At 38.2% G+C, this 21,456-nt stretch overlaps 7 protein-coding genes across 7 annotated transcripts; 3 read left to right on the top strand and 4 right to left on the bottom strand.

Annotated features, from left to right (window-relative positions):
• Window positions 1–2,814: 2,814 nt before the first annotated feature.
• Window positions 2,815–6,351, top strand: KQ657_001468 (Zn(II)2Cys6 transcription factor domain-containing protein; the record flags this gene model as incomplete). The annotated part of the gene is made up of 4 exons (XM_043192265.1): window positions 2,815–2,826; window positions 3,725–3,752; window positions 4,589–4,813; window positions 4,982–6,351. 4 exons carry the CDS (start codon window positions 2,815–2,817, stop codon window positions 6,349–6,351), a joined length of 1,635 nt encoding a protein of 544 aa, XP_043048237.1.
• A 2,545-nt stretch (window positions 6,352–8,896) lies between these two features.
• SPR28 (Spr28p) lies at window positions 8,897–10,044 on the bottom strand (the record flags this gene model as incomplete). Its single annotated transcript, XM_043192266.1, has 3 exons — window positions 8,897–9,470; window positions 9,531–9,753; window positions 9,825–10,044. The coding sequence occupies 3 exons, from the start codon at window positions 10,042–10,044 to the stop codon at window positions 8,897–8,899; spliced, it is 1,017 nt and encodes a 338-aa protein (XP_043048238.1).
• A 1,752-nt stretch (window positions 10,045–11,796) lies between these two features.
• Window positions 11,797–14,202, bottom strand: UTP13 (Utp13p; the record flags this gene model as incomplete). The annotated part of the gene is made up of 1 exon (XM_043192267.1): window positions 11,797–14,202. The coding sequence occupies one exon, from the start codon at window positions 14,200–14,202 to the stop codon at window positions 11,797–11,799; it is 2,406 nt and encodes an 801-aa protein (XP_043048239.1).
• Window positions 14,203–14,371: 169 nt separating this feature from the next.
• On the bottom strand, window positions 14,372–16,108 carry KQ657_001471 (uncharacterized protein; the record flags this gene model as incomplete). The annotated part of the gene is made up of 1 exon (XM_043192268.1): window positions 14,372–16,108. The coding sequence occupies one exon, from the start codon at window positions 16,106–16,108 to the stop codon at window positions 14,372–14,374; it is 1,737 nt and encodes a 578-aa protein (XP_043048240.1).
• Window positions 16,109–16,339: 231 nt separating this feature from the next.
• Window positions 16,340–16,615, top strand: KQ657_001472 (uncharacterized protein; the record flags this gene model as incomplete). The annotated part of the gene is made up of 1 exon (XM_043192269.1): window positions 16,340–16,615. The coding sequence occupies one exon, from the start codon at window positions 16,340–16,342 to the stop codon at window positions 16,613–16,615; it is 276 nt and encodes a 91-aa protein (XP_043048241.1).
• A 261-nt stretch (window positions 16,616–16,876) lies between these two features.
• On the bottom strand, window positions 16,877–19,180 carry KQ657_001473 (uncharacterized protein; the record flags this gene model as incomplete). Its single annotated transcript, XM_043192270.1, has 1 exon — window positions 16,877–19,180. The coding sequence occupies one exon, from the start codon at window positions 19,178–19,180 to the stop codon at window positions 16,877–16,879; it is 2,304 nt and encodes a 767-aa protein (XP_043048242.1).
• A 311-nt stretch (window positions 19,181–19,491) lies between these two features.
• Window positions 19,492–21,436, top strand: PUT1 (proline dehydrogenase; the record flags this gene model as incomplete). The annotated part of the gene is made up of 2 exons (XM_043192271.1): window positions 19,492–19,498; window positions 19,986–21,436. 2 exons carry the CDS (start codon window positions 19,492–19,494, stop codon window positions 21,434–21,436), a joined length of 1,458 nt encoding a protein of 485 aa, XP_043048243.1.
• Window positions 21,437–21,456: the final 20 nt, after the last annotated feature.

Genomic DNA, 21,456 nt, shown 5'->3' on the forward strand with positions numbered 1-21,456 from the left:
ACCCAGCCATGATCATTGTATTCCCAGCTTTCTCATAACTACGATTGAATGTCAGAAGTCAGTAGATTTCCTAAGTTACGAAACGAAGCAATTAATATTCTCCGTACTCATTCGTTAGTTATTGCTACAAGTTCTTTAAAAGAAATCAATGCTATATGAAGTGTACGAGGTTCTATTATAGCAATTAGAGTTCGCAAACATGCAACGCATTCTCAGCCTACTAAATCATTTATAAAGTGCTTTTGACATCCTGTGACAAAACCAAATTTGTTCAACTCTAACCTGATCTATCGGAATTCTTGTAGCTTAGTTGCGCTTTCGCAACTATATTAGTTGACAGTATCCACCCACAGCTTCATTAATTTTATTGTTGTTGAAGAGAATACGATAAAAACAATCTAACTATCGTATTGAAACTTCTAAATATAGCGGTTTTTGCCCGAGAAAGGTTTCATCCGAAAGTGACATCAGATAAAACATACTTACGCGATTGTAGTGGTGGCTTTAATTAGTTCAAATTTGGCCATCAATTATACCATTTCGTACTATCATGCATCAAAAGCCAACAAATTATGATGAGAAACAAAGCAGTTGCTGTATTCGGAAGTTTTCAGCGGTTTACTCATGCTTCATCTTGTATAGAAATTGTATGACTTAGTTTGAAAGCCCTTTTCGTAATCATTAATTCTTGGACTGGAGTCCATTACAGATATCAGACATTTTTCTTTACTAAACGTTGTTATTGATAGTTTGAGAACAATAGTGGGTTGATAAAGAGAAGCGCATTTTATTCAAAAGAGCTGGCACCTCAAACAAAGTAAACTAAATTAAGATAAAATCAGCCTTGACAATTGAAACCCTTAGCGATAATAATAACGGCAATCCGAAGCATAACTTAGGGTTTATCTTATATATGTTCAAAAACTTGAATAAAGCATACTACAACTTTCCAGAATAAAAATTATGAAAAAAACTGTTTAATTGTGATTAAATATCATAACGAATTACGTTGTAAAACTTCCAATTTCCTTGTTGGGTTATTCTAACCAGGAATGACATATTCCTAAACTGAATATAAAACCTCAATTAAGCCATTATTTTTTCGTATCAGTAAGTTTAATTTCTGAACAAGGCCTAACTAAAATATGTGCTTGTCAGTTTCTATTGTTTGATACCAACACATACATCAAAATGTGCCGTACTAACACAAACAGAAATACACACGCACCTTTTATTGTGCTATTTCACAGATAAGTACCCTATTGTTAGGATGACGCTAGGCAAGGGGAATGTAGCAAAAATATGGACTTTGAAGTTGGATTTCTTAAAATTAAGTTAAGAATATGAGATGCTTGCCCACCACTTTTGTTTATAGGAGCCTTTATGGGTGCACTAACCAATCCCAAAATTCGTAGCCTATTTTCGATAATGTGATAGGCTATACTAAACCTTAACGAGAATCACAAAATGTTAAAGGTTCAAATACATGTATTTGAAGCTCCTACGTTGCTTTTACAATACCTCACTGGTTTGAAAGCCATCTTGGGGAAGACGCGTAGTCGATTGCCAGCGCAATACGCGTAAAATATAATTAAATTAAAACTTCGAGTGTGACAATCAGAAGCAGCTAATGTGGCCCAATACATTAGATTGATTTATTTTCTCTTTGTTTCCTTTCCCGGATTATTTGGACAGAGCAGGCGTTAAATTTTTGATTATCTGTTGGCGGGGCTTATGTGCCACCAATAAGGAAACCGCTAACCAGACGGCAAAGTTTGGTCTGAAGTCCATCGTAAACCTGCAACAAAAGAGAAAGAGGTGCACAAGGTTTCAAGTTGAAAGTTAAAACGTGTTCTATTAAAAGAAGGGCATGAAGTCTGAAACATAATGCATCGAATATACGAATTTAGTAGGATCCAAAATACACAATCAAACAGTATATAACGTCCGGATGAAATAGACTAATCTCCAATGGTTCCACTGTTACGAACCGGCGCACGTATCATTGCGTAAGTGTGAACGGCGTAAAGTTTAAGGGATTTGAGATTTGATAAAGCATCCAAGAAATAAAATCCTAACGTAATGAGATAGTGTACATACTATACCAGAATTGAAATCTTAGTATTTTTTAATGTAGCATTATGAACTGAAATCGTGATCAGCGACAAGATGCAAAAAAAGTGTGCAACAATTCATTTTCTGATTTGCTATATGCACTTAAAGAGCTTCTGCAGATATTTTGGTTCATGATTTTTATTGTTATGTTTGCTTTGGTTATAGGTCATCCAGCTCTTGAATCTACACGCTGGCTTTCAGGCTTTCAAAAAGCGATCACCAATAAACATAGAACTGCATGCACAAGATTAATTATAACCTCTATTTTACCAACAGAACTAGCCCATCAATTCCCATTTGTGGCTTTATAATTTTTAAGCACTTCCTCTAAAATACTGGCTTGAGTAAAAGCTAAGCCGCATGGAAAAACTAGACTCCGTTCCAATGCACCAGAGTTGGTGCTACTATCATAAAAGTATATATCAAAGCTTTTCCCAATTTCAAAACTTGTAGGTGAAGTAATGTCCAATAATGATTCCGCTTGTTTAATCTGGTTTTAGACAGTATGCGACCAACAAAAAGTTAGTCTCCAAAGGTTGGAATCAAAATAGCCCGATGAATATCACAGTTGCGTAATAATACACTGAATCAGTTGAGATACTCGTAAGGTATTTTTTATCGACCAAGTTTTCTCCTCAACTCCCATTATCCACTCAGGAGTTCAGCACAAAGTAAGCTCCTTACAACTAGAAAGTGTGCATGGCTGTGCAGGTAATGTGCATGAGATGATTTATTTCAGGATGTACAATTATAGGCTTGCTGGCGGGCTGTGGTATTGCCGAAGGGTTTGCAACGAAGCTACTATACCCAAGCGACACCTAACAATTGGGTGAAAATGCGTAACCATTCATGTAAGAGATTGAATCTGTCCACGTGACTCCGTAAGTTTTCTATTATGGACCCACACTGTGTACAGAATAAGGGAATATTTTTTTCCATCTTATGAGTGAATTTGTTGTTAGGAATCTGACATTATTAAAAGAATCATGTAGGTGAACAAGAGCTCCAGGCTTTGTAATACACTAAACTTACGATCATTCACTTTGGGTGTTACTAAGAGTTGCAAGGGGAGTAGAAAACTATTGAGAAGCCTCAAGTATTTTTTTATTCAAGTACCAAGTTCACACTTGCGATATTTTCTATGCTAGAATAAGCTCATGCATCGGTTCATACTACACATATAGTGTTCTATGTTGCTGCTCTATTATTAAATATTACTCAATGTACTTAGCAGAACCAATGTGTAATAGGGGTTAATAAAGCAGTCTTACCTGTGCTACAATAAAAATACAGGCGTGATGCATCGTAGCATTCGGATACAAAGATCTATTGATGAAAGGGTATTACAAGTCCGAGTCAATCCCAGCTATGCCAACATACCCAGGGTTCATATTGTATTACGTATGTTAGAGTTCACTAGGTTGATGAATATGTGTGTACGTCTGCATGTATGTCTGCATATATGCATGTATCTTGTATTACTGTGTGCATTGTTTAGAATTTTGTCTGGACATGTCTGCATACAGTATGGGCTCGTACATTTGCACATACCTTCAACACACTTAAAAAAAAACAAACAATCGAGGTGTGGTAGCCCTGACAATTATAGTTAAGAGGTGAAGCCGTAAACAGCAAAGGTAGTTTATACTCATGCTTTAAAATTCCCTTAAGCTATATCTTGTAACACCATTTAAGAGAAGACAGTTGATGGCAAAACGCATACCTCGTATGAGCTATTGTCCGATATAACTCTTAAAAAATTGGCGCCCCACGTCCGCACAAATGGCATCGGGAACCGGCCCGCAAAGCTAATTGCTGCATCCTTCATTCTGACATCCCCCACCAGAACCCCCAGATTTCGGCCATGCGTCTGGCGTTTGTGCCACTTTCACCGAGCCTAACGTTTAACTCTTTTGTATCCACTTAAGAAATTGTAAGATACAGCATTAAAAGGATCGTTTGTCTTGCATCACCTTGTCACCAATTTCATTGTTAGCTCACAAGGTGTTGTGTGTGGTGCAGTGGGAATTTGTCACTGTCGTGTCTTAGCTTGTAGATTTACCTTTTCGCGGTTTCTCTTTCGTTCTTTCTTTCATTCGCCAGCTCGAGGCTTAAGGCTTATTTTACCACCAAACCCGTCATTGCAGCATTCAATTTGGCGGAGTGTGTGTTGGAATATAGCTATATATCTTGCATCATTCCCTCCAAACCAGAAAGGGCTTGAACTTTTGAGGACTTTGCAAATTGCTATATTATTATTTATAATCAGGTTCCATAGATTATTATTACTATTACTATTATTATCTGACCAAAGGATCACCACTGGACTAACACTATCACAACACGACTACTACAGAGTCTAAAGATTGTTATTGATACTGCTGCAATATCTATTTTGTGTACCTATAAAGTTTCCATGATATTGGGTTGCAACTGTTAACTTTGAATACTTTAACTTCTTTACTCCGATAAGAAAAACGAAGAGTACTACAAACTTTGGATATAACTGATTCCAAATCGACAACTGTAAAGTCGTCGTTATCATTTGCTGAAAATTCCAATAAGATTTCCTTGATGTCAAGACTTATGATGTCCCCTCAACAACTACCCTCTGTCCGGGACATCTTTAAAGCAACATCTACATCAGCTCCAGAGCCTCCTAGAGATATTTTGAATGATCCTCCATCAACAAAGCTAAGTTTGCCTGTCCAAAAAATGACAGAGTCAGTCATTGGAATACCGACACCTGCAAACCAACCTCAACAAAACCTTATACCAATATCGTCAACGGTTTCCTCATCTACAACTTCCCTACTACCCTCGATTGTACAAACTCCAATACAGCCACTGCTAGGTCCTGTAATAGGGCACTCAATGGGGAACCAGTATATTCCAAGATCAGTCCCTGGCAAAATCCCGGTCAATTCCGCCAACCCCTTGCCAACTTCTACTTCAGCTGGTACAACCCCTAAGGTTCCCGTATTCCATAATGATCCTTTACCTGAAAGGAGACTCACAGAACCTACTATACCGTCTATGTCCCTCTTTTCACAGCCTGGCCAAACACCATTTCTGTCAGGTCGCACGTCACACCCCGTTCAAGAAGCATTGCAACAAAGAAGTAACTCGTTGGAAGCAAAACCAAGGGGGTCTATCGATTCGTTACCTCTGCCCAAACTAGTTACATACATGCAACCTCCACAGCCAGCACATGCCTCACCTCTGCTTTCTAATCCAGGTCCACCTCCCGCACAGGTTATTGTATATCCTCAGCAACAAGGTCCTTCATTAGGCCCACCTCCCGTCACTTCTTCGACCAAACCAGTTGAAGCTCCTATGTTAGTCTCAGGCCCAACTGTACCTTATGGCTCACAACCAATCTCTCAACAAGTCGCATTAGCTGGTAATCCTCCTCCTCCACCACCACCTCCTCCACAACAGGCAGAATTCTACTATGCATCCAACCCCTCCAACGCTTCACAATCTCAACATTATTCCAAATATTACTACTCGCTTAATCCAATAACAGGAGAACCTATTGGAGTTACTGCTATTCCCATGGGCCCTACGACGGGAATGATTCAATCTTATCCAGGAGGAGTACCATCTGGTGTTGCTCCAATGCAACCTCAGCCTCAAGTACAAGCACAAAATCCACTACCACCACCTCCTCCACAGCTTGGCCATGGCTATTCACAGCAGGTGGGCTCTACACCAGGCTCTGCAGCTTATCTCGGGCCACCACCAGGTACACATCCCAATGGATATCCTATGTTTCATTATGGCTTCCATTACATGGGAATGTATGACCCCAATAGTGTTGGGACTTATGGGTTTGATCAGAACAATGCGTTGATGAATAAAAGACGCATAATCAAAAGGAGAACTAGAACGGGCTGCCTTACATGCCGCCGAAGAAGAATCAAGTGCGATGAAAGAAAGCCTGAATGTTATAATTGTGAACGAAGTGGGAAAGTATGTTTGGGATACGAGATTGTTGATCCTTTAAACATGCGCAGAAGGAATACTGTTGCCAATGGCAGTTTGCCCTCAAATGCATCCGAGAATGAAGAGTCGAGAATAAAGAATGAAGAAAAATCACAACCAGGATCCCCTAAAAAGCTGGTGCTTGAAAAAGATCACCAACATGACCAGGACCATGACCTGCAAGAAACAACAATAAAAGACAGAAATAATGCCAAGTTACTTTCTGTTTCAAATTTATTAAGTCAATGAACTTTTACAAGGTCACTCTTTTTATACATTCTTACACACTAAACAGCTAAAAGAGATAGACCTTTGCTTTGGCTTCTTGCAAACAAAGAAGAAGAGGCAAACAGATTCGTCTAAAAGGATGGATTAACTTTAATAGTAGACACACGCAGTTAGGATATATTAAACTTATATGTTATGTATATGTATCACTTATATGAATTATGTATGAATTAAAGCGCAAAGTAAATGTTAGTTAGACATTATAGCCATACGTGTTACAAATATATCGACTGAAGTTGACCATTGAAGAAACTGGCCTCCGTCCCCCAATTGCAACTTATTTACCAATTAAAGAATAACATTGCTATTGTTGCTATGATGAGCATTGTTGAAAGTACTCCAAGGTGTCGCAGAATAATACATCTGCAGTTGGGCCACAGAAATTAGTCATCTACTTGGTTTTATTCTTTCTATAAAATACGTACTCCCTTATCGTATCACGTTCCCATTAATACAACAATACGATCCTTTATGCTCAAAAATTGTTCAAATCTCAGCTGTCTGATTGAAATGGTATGTGTTGTCAGTGTGATTCGATTGCGGGTGGTTTATTATCGCGACTGAATCAGAAATAATTTTTCCATAGTGGCTTAATACAAGGGGGTGAAATTTAGAATGGGTTCTTCTCTTCTGTATGTTAAATCTTCGAGATGGAATTCACCTAACTTGATACCCATTGTTTATTTTCTTTGGCCCTGGGTTTTCCATTAACAATAGAAGGACCGTAGTCACTCATTCTAGAAACTCGTGGAACGTATCTAAATGACTTTATCAGGCGAAGTCAATGAGGTCCCGTTCAAAATAGTTCATTGGCGATGAAGGTACTTCACAAGGGGGAGTTGTACACGGGTTCAGACACCCCGTAATATGTTACCTAACCTTAAAAGTGTAAGCAAATGCATGCATGATTGCGTACATTTGTATGTAAATGTATGTCTTTCACAATACCTGTATGTGTACGCTTATGTATGTGGTTATCTTGATTTAGCAAGCAGCAGCTGAAACCTTCTTAGATCATTAAAAATTGCAAGTAATTACGAGCTTCCCATGTACCACCAAAAAAAAGTTTCCTTAGGCGCAACTCATCTATATACATGTGTTGATAATAAATTGCCAAACGCCTTACACCACCTTTAACTTCGTAAGCTATTCCGGCCTATGTACAAGCATCTCTAGACCAGGTCAGTTGTTTACAACAAAATTGATGTGTCAGTCAAATAATGCAGTGCTTAAACCCCAGTTATCATACTAAAAAAAGTTTCTTGTACTAGTAGCCGTTTCAATAGCAGTAGGTAGCGCCGTAACAAAACCTACCTGACTGTGATGCTGCTCTGGACTCAAACATTTTACATTGTTCGTATTTAACACTTGCTGCACAAATAGATGCGACACAAACCATCGTGATTGTCAGTTATTGTTCATGGGGAATGTGACCTTATTGGCAGCTCGGCACCAAGATGGCATTGGTAACATATCCCACTTTGCCTTAAAACCACTTTTTCATTGCTCGATTGGCTTTAGGTACCATTTACGAACTTGATCTCTTAATATGACAAACAGCGTATCCTGCTAACCAGAATTTCAGGGGGATATGGGATTGAGAGTCGGCCATGGACTGTTTAAGGTAAAATGAATTTAATACTTCAGGATCCTGAATTGGGTTTGTGCTATTAAAAAACTGTCACTATTGCCTATCAAATATAGTCGCCTCTTTGTGCAAGACAAACCAACAGCAAACACCATTATCAGTCCTCTATCTCAGGAACCGAGGCAAGACAAGCCAACAAGAAACATTGAGAACCGTAGAGAACACAATCTAAAAAGAAATTACTACTAGAATCACCACTCTTCACCGTACGACATTAAATACACGGCTTGGTATACTTCACAATATAAGCGAACGCCGGACTTCGGTAACCAAAATACGTTAACATGATGCTATACACAATGGGAGCCACAGTCTGAGGAAGTAACATGAGAGCACATGTGCTTGTGCCAAAATGCCCAAAGAATTTAGTGACTCTGATTGCCGAACCATTCACCATTTGACTTCGACTTATAAAGGTACAATAATAATACCATGGATTCGTATGGACAGTTGCAAATTAGGAAAATTTCCAGTGGCAGGCAATCATCTATGGTGATGCACAACCTTTCCTGTCTTCACTAATAATGGATACTACAAAAGGCAGGTACCGCATTTGGCGATATAATTAACCCAAAACTGATAAGAACTATGTCAGTGAGTACTGTATAAGCGAGACTTCTACACCCATGCTAGTAAAACCAAACTATTTTCTTGTAAAGCCGTTATGAGGCTCAATCCATAAGGTTCGGTGTCTCAAATGCCTTGACCTCTTTAGTCACACAACATAGAATATTATAAACATAATCACTCCAAATTTTAACAATACAATGAATTTATTGTCTTGTTGTCAACTGCATTATTGATTTATCTCTACGGCACTTTTAGGTGCAATAGAGAACCTATTTAGCCATCTACTAACTACTCTGCCAAGGAGTTGAGGGTATTGTTTCCGAATACGCTTGATGGCCTACAATCACCAATTTCCGAACCTATGGCTGTATTTTCAGGAAGATGTTCGGTTAACTGGAGTTCTCGATATGATTCGTAAAGCTCTTGAACTGTGATGTCCTTGAGTTCTCGCAAATGCGATGTTAAAAGACAATTTCGCAACATACTGAGATCACACAAGTTGGGATCGCCAATAGGAATCAGTCCCCATCTTGTGTTGCGAGTAGCTTCCAGCAAATCTGTGGATTTAGATGACTCACAGCGGTTAATAACGGTAAAGGGAACAGATCGCTGTAAAGTAACCACATAATCCAATTCGTCACGATCGGGAATCAGTTCAGATTCATCATCTTGAACCTTTTCTTTGATACTGGTAGGGGAAAACTGGTATAGCAGAATATTATGTTGCTTTATATCGTTTTGAATCAAACGCTTATTTAAGTTGATTTCCTCAATGGTTAGGGTATCAGCTTTGGAAAGAATAGGAATGATGTTAACCAAACTTCCAATTCGTTTCATAGTGGCTAAATCCAATTGACTTAATCTGTACGAGTTGGTTAGTATTCGACAGTAATAAATAAATTTTTTGACTACAGTAACATACCCTCTACCCGTGGCTCTAATAAACATAAGAGCCACATGTATTCTTGTATCTTCAAACCTTGGGTTACGGTGGATCTTTAATTCCTCATCAAGAACTCGTTTCAATTGCTGTTCAATGTAGTTGGCGATCTTATCAGGAATATGAGTTGTTTGCAACTCATGTCCATAATTGACCGTTGACGTTATACGAAGCTTCAATGGAACGGTATCTGAATCTACAATATCTAGAAATTCAATAGTCAGTTAATAATATTGGCCATTATTTTGGTAGTATGGTGGATTTCTTGTAACATACCAGTAAAATTGGTTACTAACTTGAATTGATGATCGTTGGCATGTGGAGTGTTGATTGTGTAATCAGGCGGTGGTGCATTGATTTGTGTTAAAGAGATGGTATTTATAAACGACTTCAATCCAATGCCGTTTTCTCCAACAAGTAAAACGTTAAGGCGTTCACCTCTTCTATTCTCTCTCTGCTTTCTTAACTTATAAGCAGACATCTTTAATGAAGACATTGTTAGTATTGATCGTGTATTAGTTTTTTAAAATTCTGGTACTAAACAAGGTCTAACCGCCAGTGATGTAAAGCCCTAGCCCCAGCCCAAACACCCTACGGTTAATTAATTTCTAAATCACTGCATATCTACCGTAACTAGGTACCACGATGCGGGAGCAAGTCCGAAGTACATACGTTACTATTATTAGTGAATGATTTCATTTCAAAATAGTGATATAAAGAATAAAGGAAGGGCAAAGTACTATGAAATTTCGAATAACAAACAATAATAAATGCGAACCTAACGCACTGCAAAACAAACAAAAAAAATCCCACCCCATTAATTCAGTTATAAGATCTAGCAGATCATGACAAAAAATATTCCGTAAATAATAGTGCTTAGACGTGGCACAAGTCCGAATGAATCGACAGGCATAAGTATGCGTTGAATTTGATTAGTAAACTCGCACGGCTGTTTTGGGATATACATTTTGTACCTTTCTCCTGTCGGATAGATTCCAACTTTCTTTGTTTGGATTAACTTTTGAAAGCTGCTAGATTGTACATCTTGAAAAATACCACTGCACCTTAGTACATATACGACTAAACGTAGAGCGCCTAAAAGTAAAAACATCCTGCACTTTTCTCTGCTTTAGAGAGTCTATATTAGCAGCATCTCATTTTAAATCTCTACTTCCAACCTCAAAATGCCACCATCAGACTTTTTGAATGGCTCACTTATACACAGCTTGACACAAGCATCAATTTACATGAGGGTTTTCGCTTTGTTGCTTTTGTATTCTATCCCCCCATACTTGCTAACTATTGTTTGTTGGGTTCGACTACCTTGCAGCCTATCAGGTACGAATTATCCGTATTTGGATGAATAACTTTTATTCTCATCTCCACCCTAGAAGGTCCCACCTGCACCAGATAGCAATGTAGGACACCTCACTAAAGACAGGAAAATGAATCACTATACTTAATCAACAACAAATATACTTGATTCCTGTGAGTATTTTGTTGCATACAGAAATTGTTTTATTATTTTCGATAGGACACAGTTAAATTCTTGGTGGCTTAAAGTCGTATCGGTATTGTCGGGCACTAAAGGCTTAAGCCCTCGCCTATGCACCTATAAGTATGTGAAAATGAATTATGTATCCATAGGAAATATAATGCATCCTGGAAAACATAATAGGAAACAGGAAAAACAAACGCATAAACAGTACACAAATCCATTTTTGTATGTTTTCCGAAATTACTGGACCCTAACAACAAACACAATAGAAAATGTCGGGTATAATAAAAATAAGATTAAGAAGGATTATAATTTGTTTTTGTCTTGATGACGTCGCCAAGGCTGCTTTTGCTTAAGGTTTGATATGGTGGAACTACAAGTACCTTCACGTACTCGCAATTCCCTGCACTCAGTAAATTGTGGTACGGAATCTTAAAAAGTGGATACGACACTATCGCACACAGTGTCTGGACCGAACGGATAATTTCGTGTGGGAACACTGGGAGCCTGGAAAGCTAAAGAACCTTAAAAACAGATTCAGAGAACCGTACCTACAACTAAAAAATAAATAATGCGTAAAAATAGAAAAAGTTTACATGATTCGACTTTAAAAAATAAATTCCCAGCATCATGCACAATTGCATTAAACAAAGGAATAATTGACGTGACGTAATACTATAACCATATATAAAATATAATAAAGAAAAGGATTGCAAAAAATAAAATCATTCGATATTCTTAACTTTAAAATCAAACCACAAGTTTATTCATTTCTTCCAAAACATAATCAAGTGTATAACTTTGCTGAATCAAATCATCAATCCGATTCAAATGACGTTCGTTATATGGGATAATGGCTTCAATTAATGTACCAAATTTGGGTATACTAATAAGTTTTTCAACTTCAAATTTAAAAAGTATAACCATTAAAACTTTTTGACTGATTTCAAATAATTTGAAATTGACATTCCAATCTCTTAATTTCTTTAGTAAAAGTAACAATTGATCTTGTGATAATTTGCCAATGGTATTTTCCAATTCAATTGATCCTAGAATTGAATTAGAATCTTGATTTAATCCAATAGATGCCTTAATGACATTATACAACTTCATAGATTGATTTAATGTTAATGCCAATAAAAACGCATTGGACCAATCTTTGTTGTTGACGTAATTATTCAATGTTTGCTCTTTTTCAATTTTCAATTTGCTTTCTTGCTCCAATCTGGCTCTTTCTTCTTCAGAATTATCTTCCCAAAACGTTATTTGACCATCTGCATCTCCAGTAACAAATGTTTCACCGTCTTTCTTTACATCAAGCGACCAAATCCGATTCTGATGGTTATCAAAAGTCTTTAATGCATCATCATCAACTTTCAAATCCCAAAGTTTAATCAACCCATCGGCTCCAGTGGTTAATAATTGTTGATTACCATTAATAAATTTAGATCTTTGTACGGCATTTGTATGTCCTTCAAATGTCTTTTTACAACTGAAATCGGTTAATGACCATAACTTGGCAGATTTATCTCCACTAGCTGTAACCACAAGTTTGTCATATTGACAAAAATTAATATCCCATAAACCTCTCTTGTGTCCCTTTAATATACCAATGGTTTCTCCAGTATCAACGTCCCAAATCTTTCCTGTTTTATCATATGAAGCAGTAGCAAAATATTCATCATTGGGTGAAATATCAATGGCATTAATATCCTTTTCATGAGCTCTTCTGGTATATTCAGAGACCTTTATAATTTCAGTCTCAGTCTTGGGGATCTTCCATTTCTTAACAGTTAAATCACTTGATCCACTAATAATAAAGTCCGGTCTTCCATTATTCACTTTGCTTAATCCTAATGCTGTTACGGCTCCAGCATGTCCTGTAAATGTACAATATATGGTGAATGTTTCTTCTTGTCCATTCCAATGCCATAATATTATATCATTGTCTTTGGAACCGGTAGCTAACCATTGTCCGTCCTCAGTTGAATCAACAACATTTAATAAATCACGATGACCTTCACAAAGTATAAATTGTAAAGGATTGATAGGATCCACTATTCTAAGAGATGGTGAATTGGTAGCAAGAGCAACTAACAGAAGTTCAGGTCCAGTATAAACCATATCAGCAATAGTACCATGATTACCAGCAAACCTTCTACCTATTGGTAAAGTAGTTGTAGACTCTTGTTGTTCAAGATCAACATCGCCATCAAATAAACATTCCAAATCAACCTCAGCCAAAGTTTGATCACTAATTACCAAAAGGTATTTAGGAGAATATTGATCCAACTTAAGAACATCTATAATAAGCAATTCTTCATTTGTTTCCAATGGTTTTTCTGTTTCAGCTATTAAGATCATTTCTCCATTCTGCTTAGGGCTCCAAATACGCAAGGTGTTGGTTGAACCAGCAGTATACAAATAGTCCTTTCCATGAATTGATAAATAACCGATATTCTCAATTTGCTCTTTCACAGGATGTGTACTTTGATGCTTCCATGTCTTGGTACTGAATGTAAGTACGACTTGGTCTCTCCCACCAGTTGCAAACTGTTCACCAGAACTGCTAAATGCTAATCCTCTGACAGCAGCTGAATGCTCATTGATAGCTTTGATGCATTTTCTTTTACCTAAATCCCAAATCCGCACACTTCCCATGGTATCACCACTTGCCAATTTCCATTCAGTTGAGTTTAATTCACCATGAAATGCCAATGCACAAATGGTGGTTCCATGTCCCTTTAACGAATGACTAACATATCCTCCATCAATATCCCACACGGTAACAACACCATCCGATCCTCCAAATGCAAAAAGTGATGAAGTCGAATCAGCAGTTGATATGTAAACGGGCGAGCTCATCTTGAAGCTCTTTATGATTTGCTTGCTCAAGGTATCGTAGATTCGTAACTGTTGAGATTGTGATAAAATGGCCAATTTGGTACCATCTGGGGTCATCACCAAACTAGTAATCACTTCCCCATCTCCTTCTATCTTGTCTATAATCTCATCACTATTCAAGTTGGTGATGGTAACATCTTCTTCCACAGCTGTTGCCATAAAGTTACCACTTCGGGAGATGGTGGCTGAAGTTCCACCAACATAGAATGGCTCAATGTCTTCATGCCCATATGTAGTTCTTAGAGTATTCATTATGCCTTGCAGTTCGATGCAGACTCAGTGCAGCTAAGTTGGTGGTACAGTTCTTTTTGGTGCTCATCGCAGTTGAAAGTTCAATTTTTAAGACACAAAAGTGGCTTGCAATAGCGGGTCGACAAACCCCCGGAAATGTACCGACTTTCCCTCGTAAATGCCATACAAGTTAAATTATCTCCGGACTATTAAGGTCGAACCATTCTAATCCTAATTTAGAAGCCGAATCCTTAATGAATTCTTCAAAGTAATCTTCTAATCCCATGGCTTTGCTTCCATATTTGTCGCCCCAAACCCATTGCCTAAACCGGATCAAGCCGAAAACCAAATCAGCTGAAAAAAGAGTCAACTTTTGAAATAATAACTTCATCCAATCACTAATGCCATTTGGTGTAGAGGTCCCTATGGCTTCTCTTGAAAACACATTGATTCGATTAACAGGAGAACCAAAATGTTGATTTAAATTCTGTATCATACGCATAGCTCGAACAACAAACAAAAGTTCAAGAGGAAACTTGCCCTTATCACTAATGAAGCCTCGAAGTAAATCTTGGACACTGGTCTCACGTAATTGAGTATCCAAGGCATCTTTTTCCGATTTTGACATGAAGTTAGCTGGTCGAAGTAACATTATAGTTGCAAATAGTTCAGCTTCATTTATACCCCAATTCCGACTAATACTCACCACTCCCTTCTTGTTAAACAGATATAAATGTCTCCAGAGTTCACGGTACTCATCTTGAAATCTAGGTGGTAAAGTAGTATAAAGTCCATGATCAAGAATAATTAATTCTTGATCCCCCAGTTGTTCATTGAACCGTACCATGATATTCCCAGGATGAGGATCCAGATGAACAAACCCATACTTGAAGATTTGACGAGCAAATACTTGGATATACTGAGACACCATTCGACCAACATCAAATTTCTTTTCCAATATCTTTGCCTTATCCAGTAACGGTACACCGTCCATCCATTCTGTTATTAACGTTTGCAGCGTTGTAAACTCATGATAAACTTTAGGGATAACAATGTGCTCATTCTTCATCCCTGGGTCGTTAGCAATGGCAGCTTGTAACCTTTCAGCATTGACCATCTCATTGATAAAGTTCAATTCGCATTGTAGTTCGTCTGAGATGTACGACGTATAAAACGACATGGGGATATCAAATACCCGTTCAAACACTACGGAGAAGACCCGGTACACCAATAAATCAATCTTGGTTTGCTTAGGAATGTAAGGGTGTTGTACTTTAATGGCCACTGGTTGACCTCCCCACACATCTTTCAAATATCCTCTGTGAACCTGAGCAACAGACGCACTGGCCACAGGGACCGTGTCTATTGATTCAAAGTACTTATCTTGATAACCATTCCCCAAATTAGCCTTGAGCACCTTATCAATTGATCTCCAACTATCATTAGGTGCATTATCGTAGAGCTTAACAAACCGTTTCTGGTACGCAATGGGGAACACGCTTCCTTGATTGGCAATGGCTTGTCCAATCTTGATATAAAGTCCTTTATTGGTCATGAGCATCTGATACAACTTCTCTGCTGCTTCTTCATGTAAATCAGCAAGTTCTTTAGACCCTGGAGGGAGCTGTTTGGAGTATTGGTACGCCACCCACGATAAAACATAGGTGGCTCGAATGGTTCTACCAAAGACCGACAGGAACAATGACTCGTCAGTATAATACACAGTGGTACCTCCAATAATCCCTATTATACTTACAGTAGTTAACTTTCTCCATGGTCCAGACCTCCTATCAGTGTTGGATCTAGAACTAGTGGAAGGCGGCCTAGCACTGTTGGTATTGGCTCCAGAACCAGGCTTTGATCTGGGCTTTGCCATTCGTCCAAGAGGACGAGCAGCTTTGAGTAACGTCAATGTACCAACTCTCATCACACACTATTGCATATCTTTTATACATATACAAGTATATTGTTAGTAAGTAACATAATGGTTTAATGTCTATTATCTTAATTGAATGGTAGCGCACACCCCTCATCGTTTGTTTCCGGAAGAGCATTTCCGGGATTATCCCGGACCAACGAATTACTTTTAAGGAAAAGTTTGTTACCAGTCAGATTGTCTATTAAAGTTTGACCATTAACAAACATTCATTGGCCAAACATGATCTCCATAACAAAACAGGTACTCAAGACCAGACCAAGTATTCGTTCATATGCAACAACTGTCACCACCGCTAGTCCTAAAAAGGTAGGTGCTTTCAGAGGTATTTTCATTGGCTTCTTAACCGGTGTTACTGTCACTGGAGGTGCATCTTACTATTATTTATTTGATGAATATAAGAATGCCAATAGTGTTATTGTTACTGATGTGGTAGCATTACAGAATTCCATTGCAGCTTTGGAGAAGCATGTCAAGTCATTGGAGGAAAAGAAGTGAATCATGCGTGTATCATAGTGTGTATTGTTAAATAGTGAAATACATGACATCAATTGATGAAGAACTGATATCAGAAGTGTAGAATGTATGTATGTATGTATGTATGTATATATTTATGTATGTATGTATGTATGTATGTATGTATGTATGTATGTATGTATGTATGTATGTATGTATGTATGTATGTATGTATGTATGTATGTATATTCGTATATACGCATATATGTAAGCTTGTTCATATATGCTTTCTATATTTACAAGTTATATCTCCTTGACAAAGTCCAATGAATCATCTAATAACAGATTGAATGATTCCTGGTTAATCCCATCCTCAAGTTCTCCAACTAAATTAACCTCAACTTGACGACCTCCCAATTGACCTCCCTCAATTAAACTTAATTGAACAAATCGTTCCTTATATTTGAAATCAAGCTTTCTAACATGAGCTACGCTCAAGTACTGATACCGAACCGATTTTCCATCAATAATGAAGTCAATATGACTTTCAATTTGTACTTTAGATCTTCCATTGAAACCCAATTTTGATTTCTCCAAGAATTTCCGGAGTCCAGGCTGATTATTGAACCGAGAGTATCTATCTGTGACCAGATCCAACATGGCTTGAATCTCAAGCTCATCATCATCTTTCTTTGAGCCATTTTCTTCTTTGATTTCATTGTCCTCTAATAATGACGATGTTGATTGACATGTGATCTTTAAATCAGCTTTGTTCTTAGGTAAAGACACATAGCAATTGTTAAGCCCCTCGACAGTCACTACAGCCATAGAATCAATATCAACACATTTCAGTTCATCCAAATCAAACCAAATCTCAATTTGTGGATATTTAACTTGTTCTCTCAATTGTTCAGAATCCTTCACAAATGGGGTTGGTGCATATTTCAATTGAAGGGAATAATGACTAGGATCTTCCGAAAGTAATCTATTGATTTCCTGAGTACTCAAGGAGGATGTGCCATATGGTTTCAATGATAACACTTTATCGGTTGCAAAAGGAATATCAGAACTGAAAACATATGGAAGCGACTTTAAGGTGTCTAATTTTGGATTTGGAGGAATTATCTCATCTCCAATAGAAACGTTTTCCACATTGTTTTTGAATAAAATATTTCCTAAGGTTACTGTCATGACCTTATTATTATGCCTTAATCCATTTAATTTATCTGCGTGTGAAAAATCAGTTAATTCGTTGTACAAATTTTCACGTTGAGCCGATAATAATTGTGATGGTCCTTCAATTTGTTCCGATGCTTTACTGTCGTCTTCAATCTCGTGATTGAGATCGCCCGATTCCAGTATCTCATTAGATCCAAATCCTAATTCAGCCAATAATTCAAGACTTGTTCTCTCCATTTCCGCCATCTCGGTCGACGTAGGAAGGCGATCGGAAGGTAGAGTCTTTGCAAATTCAATTTCTGTTTCATATGATACCCGAGGGTTACTCATATTTTCATCTGAGAATGTTTCAAGTTGTTTCTGAATTAATTTACTCATCAGACTAGTCTTTTCGTTTTCGGTGCTTCTTAATTCAAATAATTGATCTTGTCTCAGAGTCCATGGGATTGCCTTATCATTCTTGAATGGTAAGAATTGAAGGGTTTTTGGCTCTGTTAAATCAGGCAAGAATATATTTTCTTTCAAATGACCATTGTAATTTAATAACCACAATAAAAGTCTTTTGGCTCGCTTCAATTGGGATTTCTCTAAGGTAACCAATTCATATTCATCATTATTAGCAGATTTTAAAGGCTTAAAATAAACATCAGTTTGTTTCTGAAACTTCAGCAAGGGGAACTCTTGATATTTCTCCATAAATAGTTGTTTAATGTTCTCCAAATTAACAACTTCTCTGGTGATATTATCCTGCAAAACATTCCATACTTCGTCTGCTTTGGCAACTTGCAATTCAGTTCCAGCAAACGTTAACTTCATGGTGTCTGGATCAAACAGAATCTTAGCTCCACTTCTAGATAAATATCGTATTATTCTTCCATTCTCTTGTAACAAAAGAAACATGGTTTCATCTGTCATTTCTACAGACTTGAACAGTGCCAACTCATCCCATGATGTAAGTTCATCAGTCTTTTGGATCCCCCAAATATCCTCCAAAACTATTTCAGCCAAAGCATTTTTTGTTCTACTGGCCAAACCCTTTTTGAGTCCCTTATAGTCTGAATCATTGTACTTAGTCTGAATAAAATCCACCAATTGAGCCCGTGTGAACCCACGAGTCAACAGTTGTCTCAATAGCTCAAATCTCTGAATAGTTACCTTTGAAGATTCATCTTTAGAAGGTCTGAGTGAGTCTATGTTAAGATTCTCGCCTTCATTGAGGTCCTCCATCTTGCTTTGATACATATCTGCAATAGAAGCTCTCAATATCCCCTGCTTTGTCCTTGAACGAGTTGAATCTCGTACGTTGCCATCGTTTTTGGAACTTCTAGTCGCTACTCCACCTCGTTTATTTGTCTTAATGCTCTTTTTGCTGCTCTTTCTCCCTGTTTGATTGGGCAGTAACACCACATATCGCTTACTGGCGTCCATATCGGCTATAGGAGTAGTTTTCTTCAATTCTTCCAATACCAACGAGGGTATCCGGAACAGCTGATGACCGTAAACTCCCAGTGTACTTGAAAGTGAACGGATACACGTACACTGATGTAGAGACCCCCACACCGCACGCACGCTCGATCTCCTCATATTATGCTCAAAGAGGTAGTGCGTAAAGCCAAACTATGGTGGTAATGATCAGCACTTGTACCATTAGTATCATCGCAAAGTAGGTATAAGGTATCAAAATTTTAATCTTTATTCACGTGCTACAACACGTGAATAAATAATTTATCACGTGTTGTATGTCACGTGATTGTTAGCGGTAAGCATGTACAGAAAATTTGCTTATCTTATGCTCGCCGTCACTTACTTCTTTAAGACTGACTTATCCGATAACACCCCACAAATTGATAGCCTCCGCAATCCTGTATATCTCGGTTACACCCACCGTTTCTGGATTCGGTTCCGCTCGTTAGAGATAACCATATTTAGCCATAGGGAATACCTTCATCGGTGACTGTTCCCGTAATGAGCTACAGAATATTTTGCTATTAAGGCTGGCGTCGATAAACAGATGACATATCACGGTCTCAAATGCCGTTAGGGTTTCTAGTTATAAATATATATAAAGGTGATAAATTCCATAATACCCAAACAGCTGAAGAGTAGTAATCTTCATCAATAATACTCACTCATCCTCAAGTATACTCATATTAAGTCATACTCAAATTTACGTCGCATCGTACTCAAATATACCCGCAATATACAAATCATTCGTTATTGTTAATGTCATCAGTTCTTCTTAGAAATAGAGTCGCAACCAACCGTTCGTTGTACCGTGCACTCGGTCTCGGACTCTACAAGACCAATGCATTCACTAGCAGCGCCAAAGTCAAGACCACTGCTCCTGCTGCTCTGCCATTGGCTGCGAACCAGCAGGCTACTTCACCCCTCAATACCAACACCAACACCTTTAGACTCGGAGATCGCTCTGCAACCTCGACCGAATACTTGAAGGCCTTCAACACCACTGAGTTGTTCCTGTTGTTTCTCATTGGCTGTTGCACCTTAAACAAACCCATATTAGACTTGTGCATTAAGGTGTTCCCCTATGTCCCCACGTTTCTCATCAAGAAGTTGATCTACAACATCTACTGCGGTGGTGACACTGTGCCTCAAGTGATCGAAACCGGTAAGAGGTTGGCCACCAGAGGCATCAACAACATGATGATTTCATTGACCATAGAAGCCTGTGATGGTAACGATAATGTTGACCCCCAGTTCATTGTGGATGAGACTATCAAGTCAGTGACCGATTTGGCCGTGCCTCACACCATGAACATGATTAAGACATCAGGCAAAAATATCAACGAGATTCCTCCTTGTTACGTGGCATTGAAACCCACAGGGTTTGCTAAGAATGCTGCTGCTGTATTGGAGAACTACTCTTCCCCAGACCATGCTGCTGAGTTTGATGAATTGGTGACCAAGGCTTCCAGTATAGTTGAGTCCATTTACAACTCTAACGTGGAATTGGCCACCAAATTCCCCGATAGAGCTGCCCCCTTCGTAGTGGCTGTCATTGATGCCGAGAAGCACGACTTGCAAGAAGGAGTCTATGAGTTGCAAAGAAGATTGTACGCCAAATATAACAAGCCTAACATGCCAGTGTCTGTTGTGGGTACCCTTCAAATGTATTTGAGTGAATCAGCTTCTCTTTTAACCTTGGAGGAGAAGTTGGCCAAAGAAGGCAACTATAGATTGGGCTTGAAGTTGGTTAGAGGTGCTTACATCCATTCCGAAAGAAAAAGATCATCCATAATCCACAAGACAAAGGAAGAAACCGATAGTAATTATAACCAAGGGATTTCTTATTGCATTAATTCAGTCTTGAGCAACAAAAGTAACGAAAACATTTTAGGTCATTTGGTTGTGGCATCCCATAATGCTCACTCATTGGAAACAGCTACACAATTGGTGTACAATGATTCAGCGGTCTCCAATAAGAATAAGAACAACGTGGTGTTGGGTCAATTGATGGGAATGGCCGACAATATCACTTATAACTTGATCAAGGAATATGGAATTGGCAATGTCATTAAATATGTTCCTTGGGGTCCTCCATTGGAAACCAAACAATATTTATTAAGAAGATTGGAGGAAAATGGTGATGCTGTCAGATCAGACAATGGCTTTCCATTGATTAAGAACGTCCTAAGCGAATTTTCGAGACGGTTATTCGTTTAAATGAGAAGCTACCAGCTTCC

The sequence above is a fragment of the Scheffersomyces spartinae genome (genome assembly GCF_019049425.1).
Source record: "Scheffersomyces spartinae strain ARV_011 chromosome Unknown scaffold_16, whole genome shotgun sequence".
Lineage (NCBI taxonomy): Eukaryota > Fungi > Ascomycota > Pichiomycetes > Serinales > Debaryomycetaceae > Lizanozyma > Lizanozyma spartinae.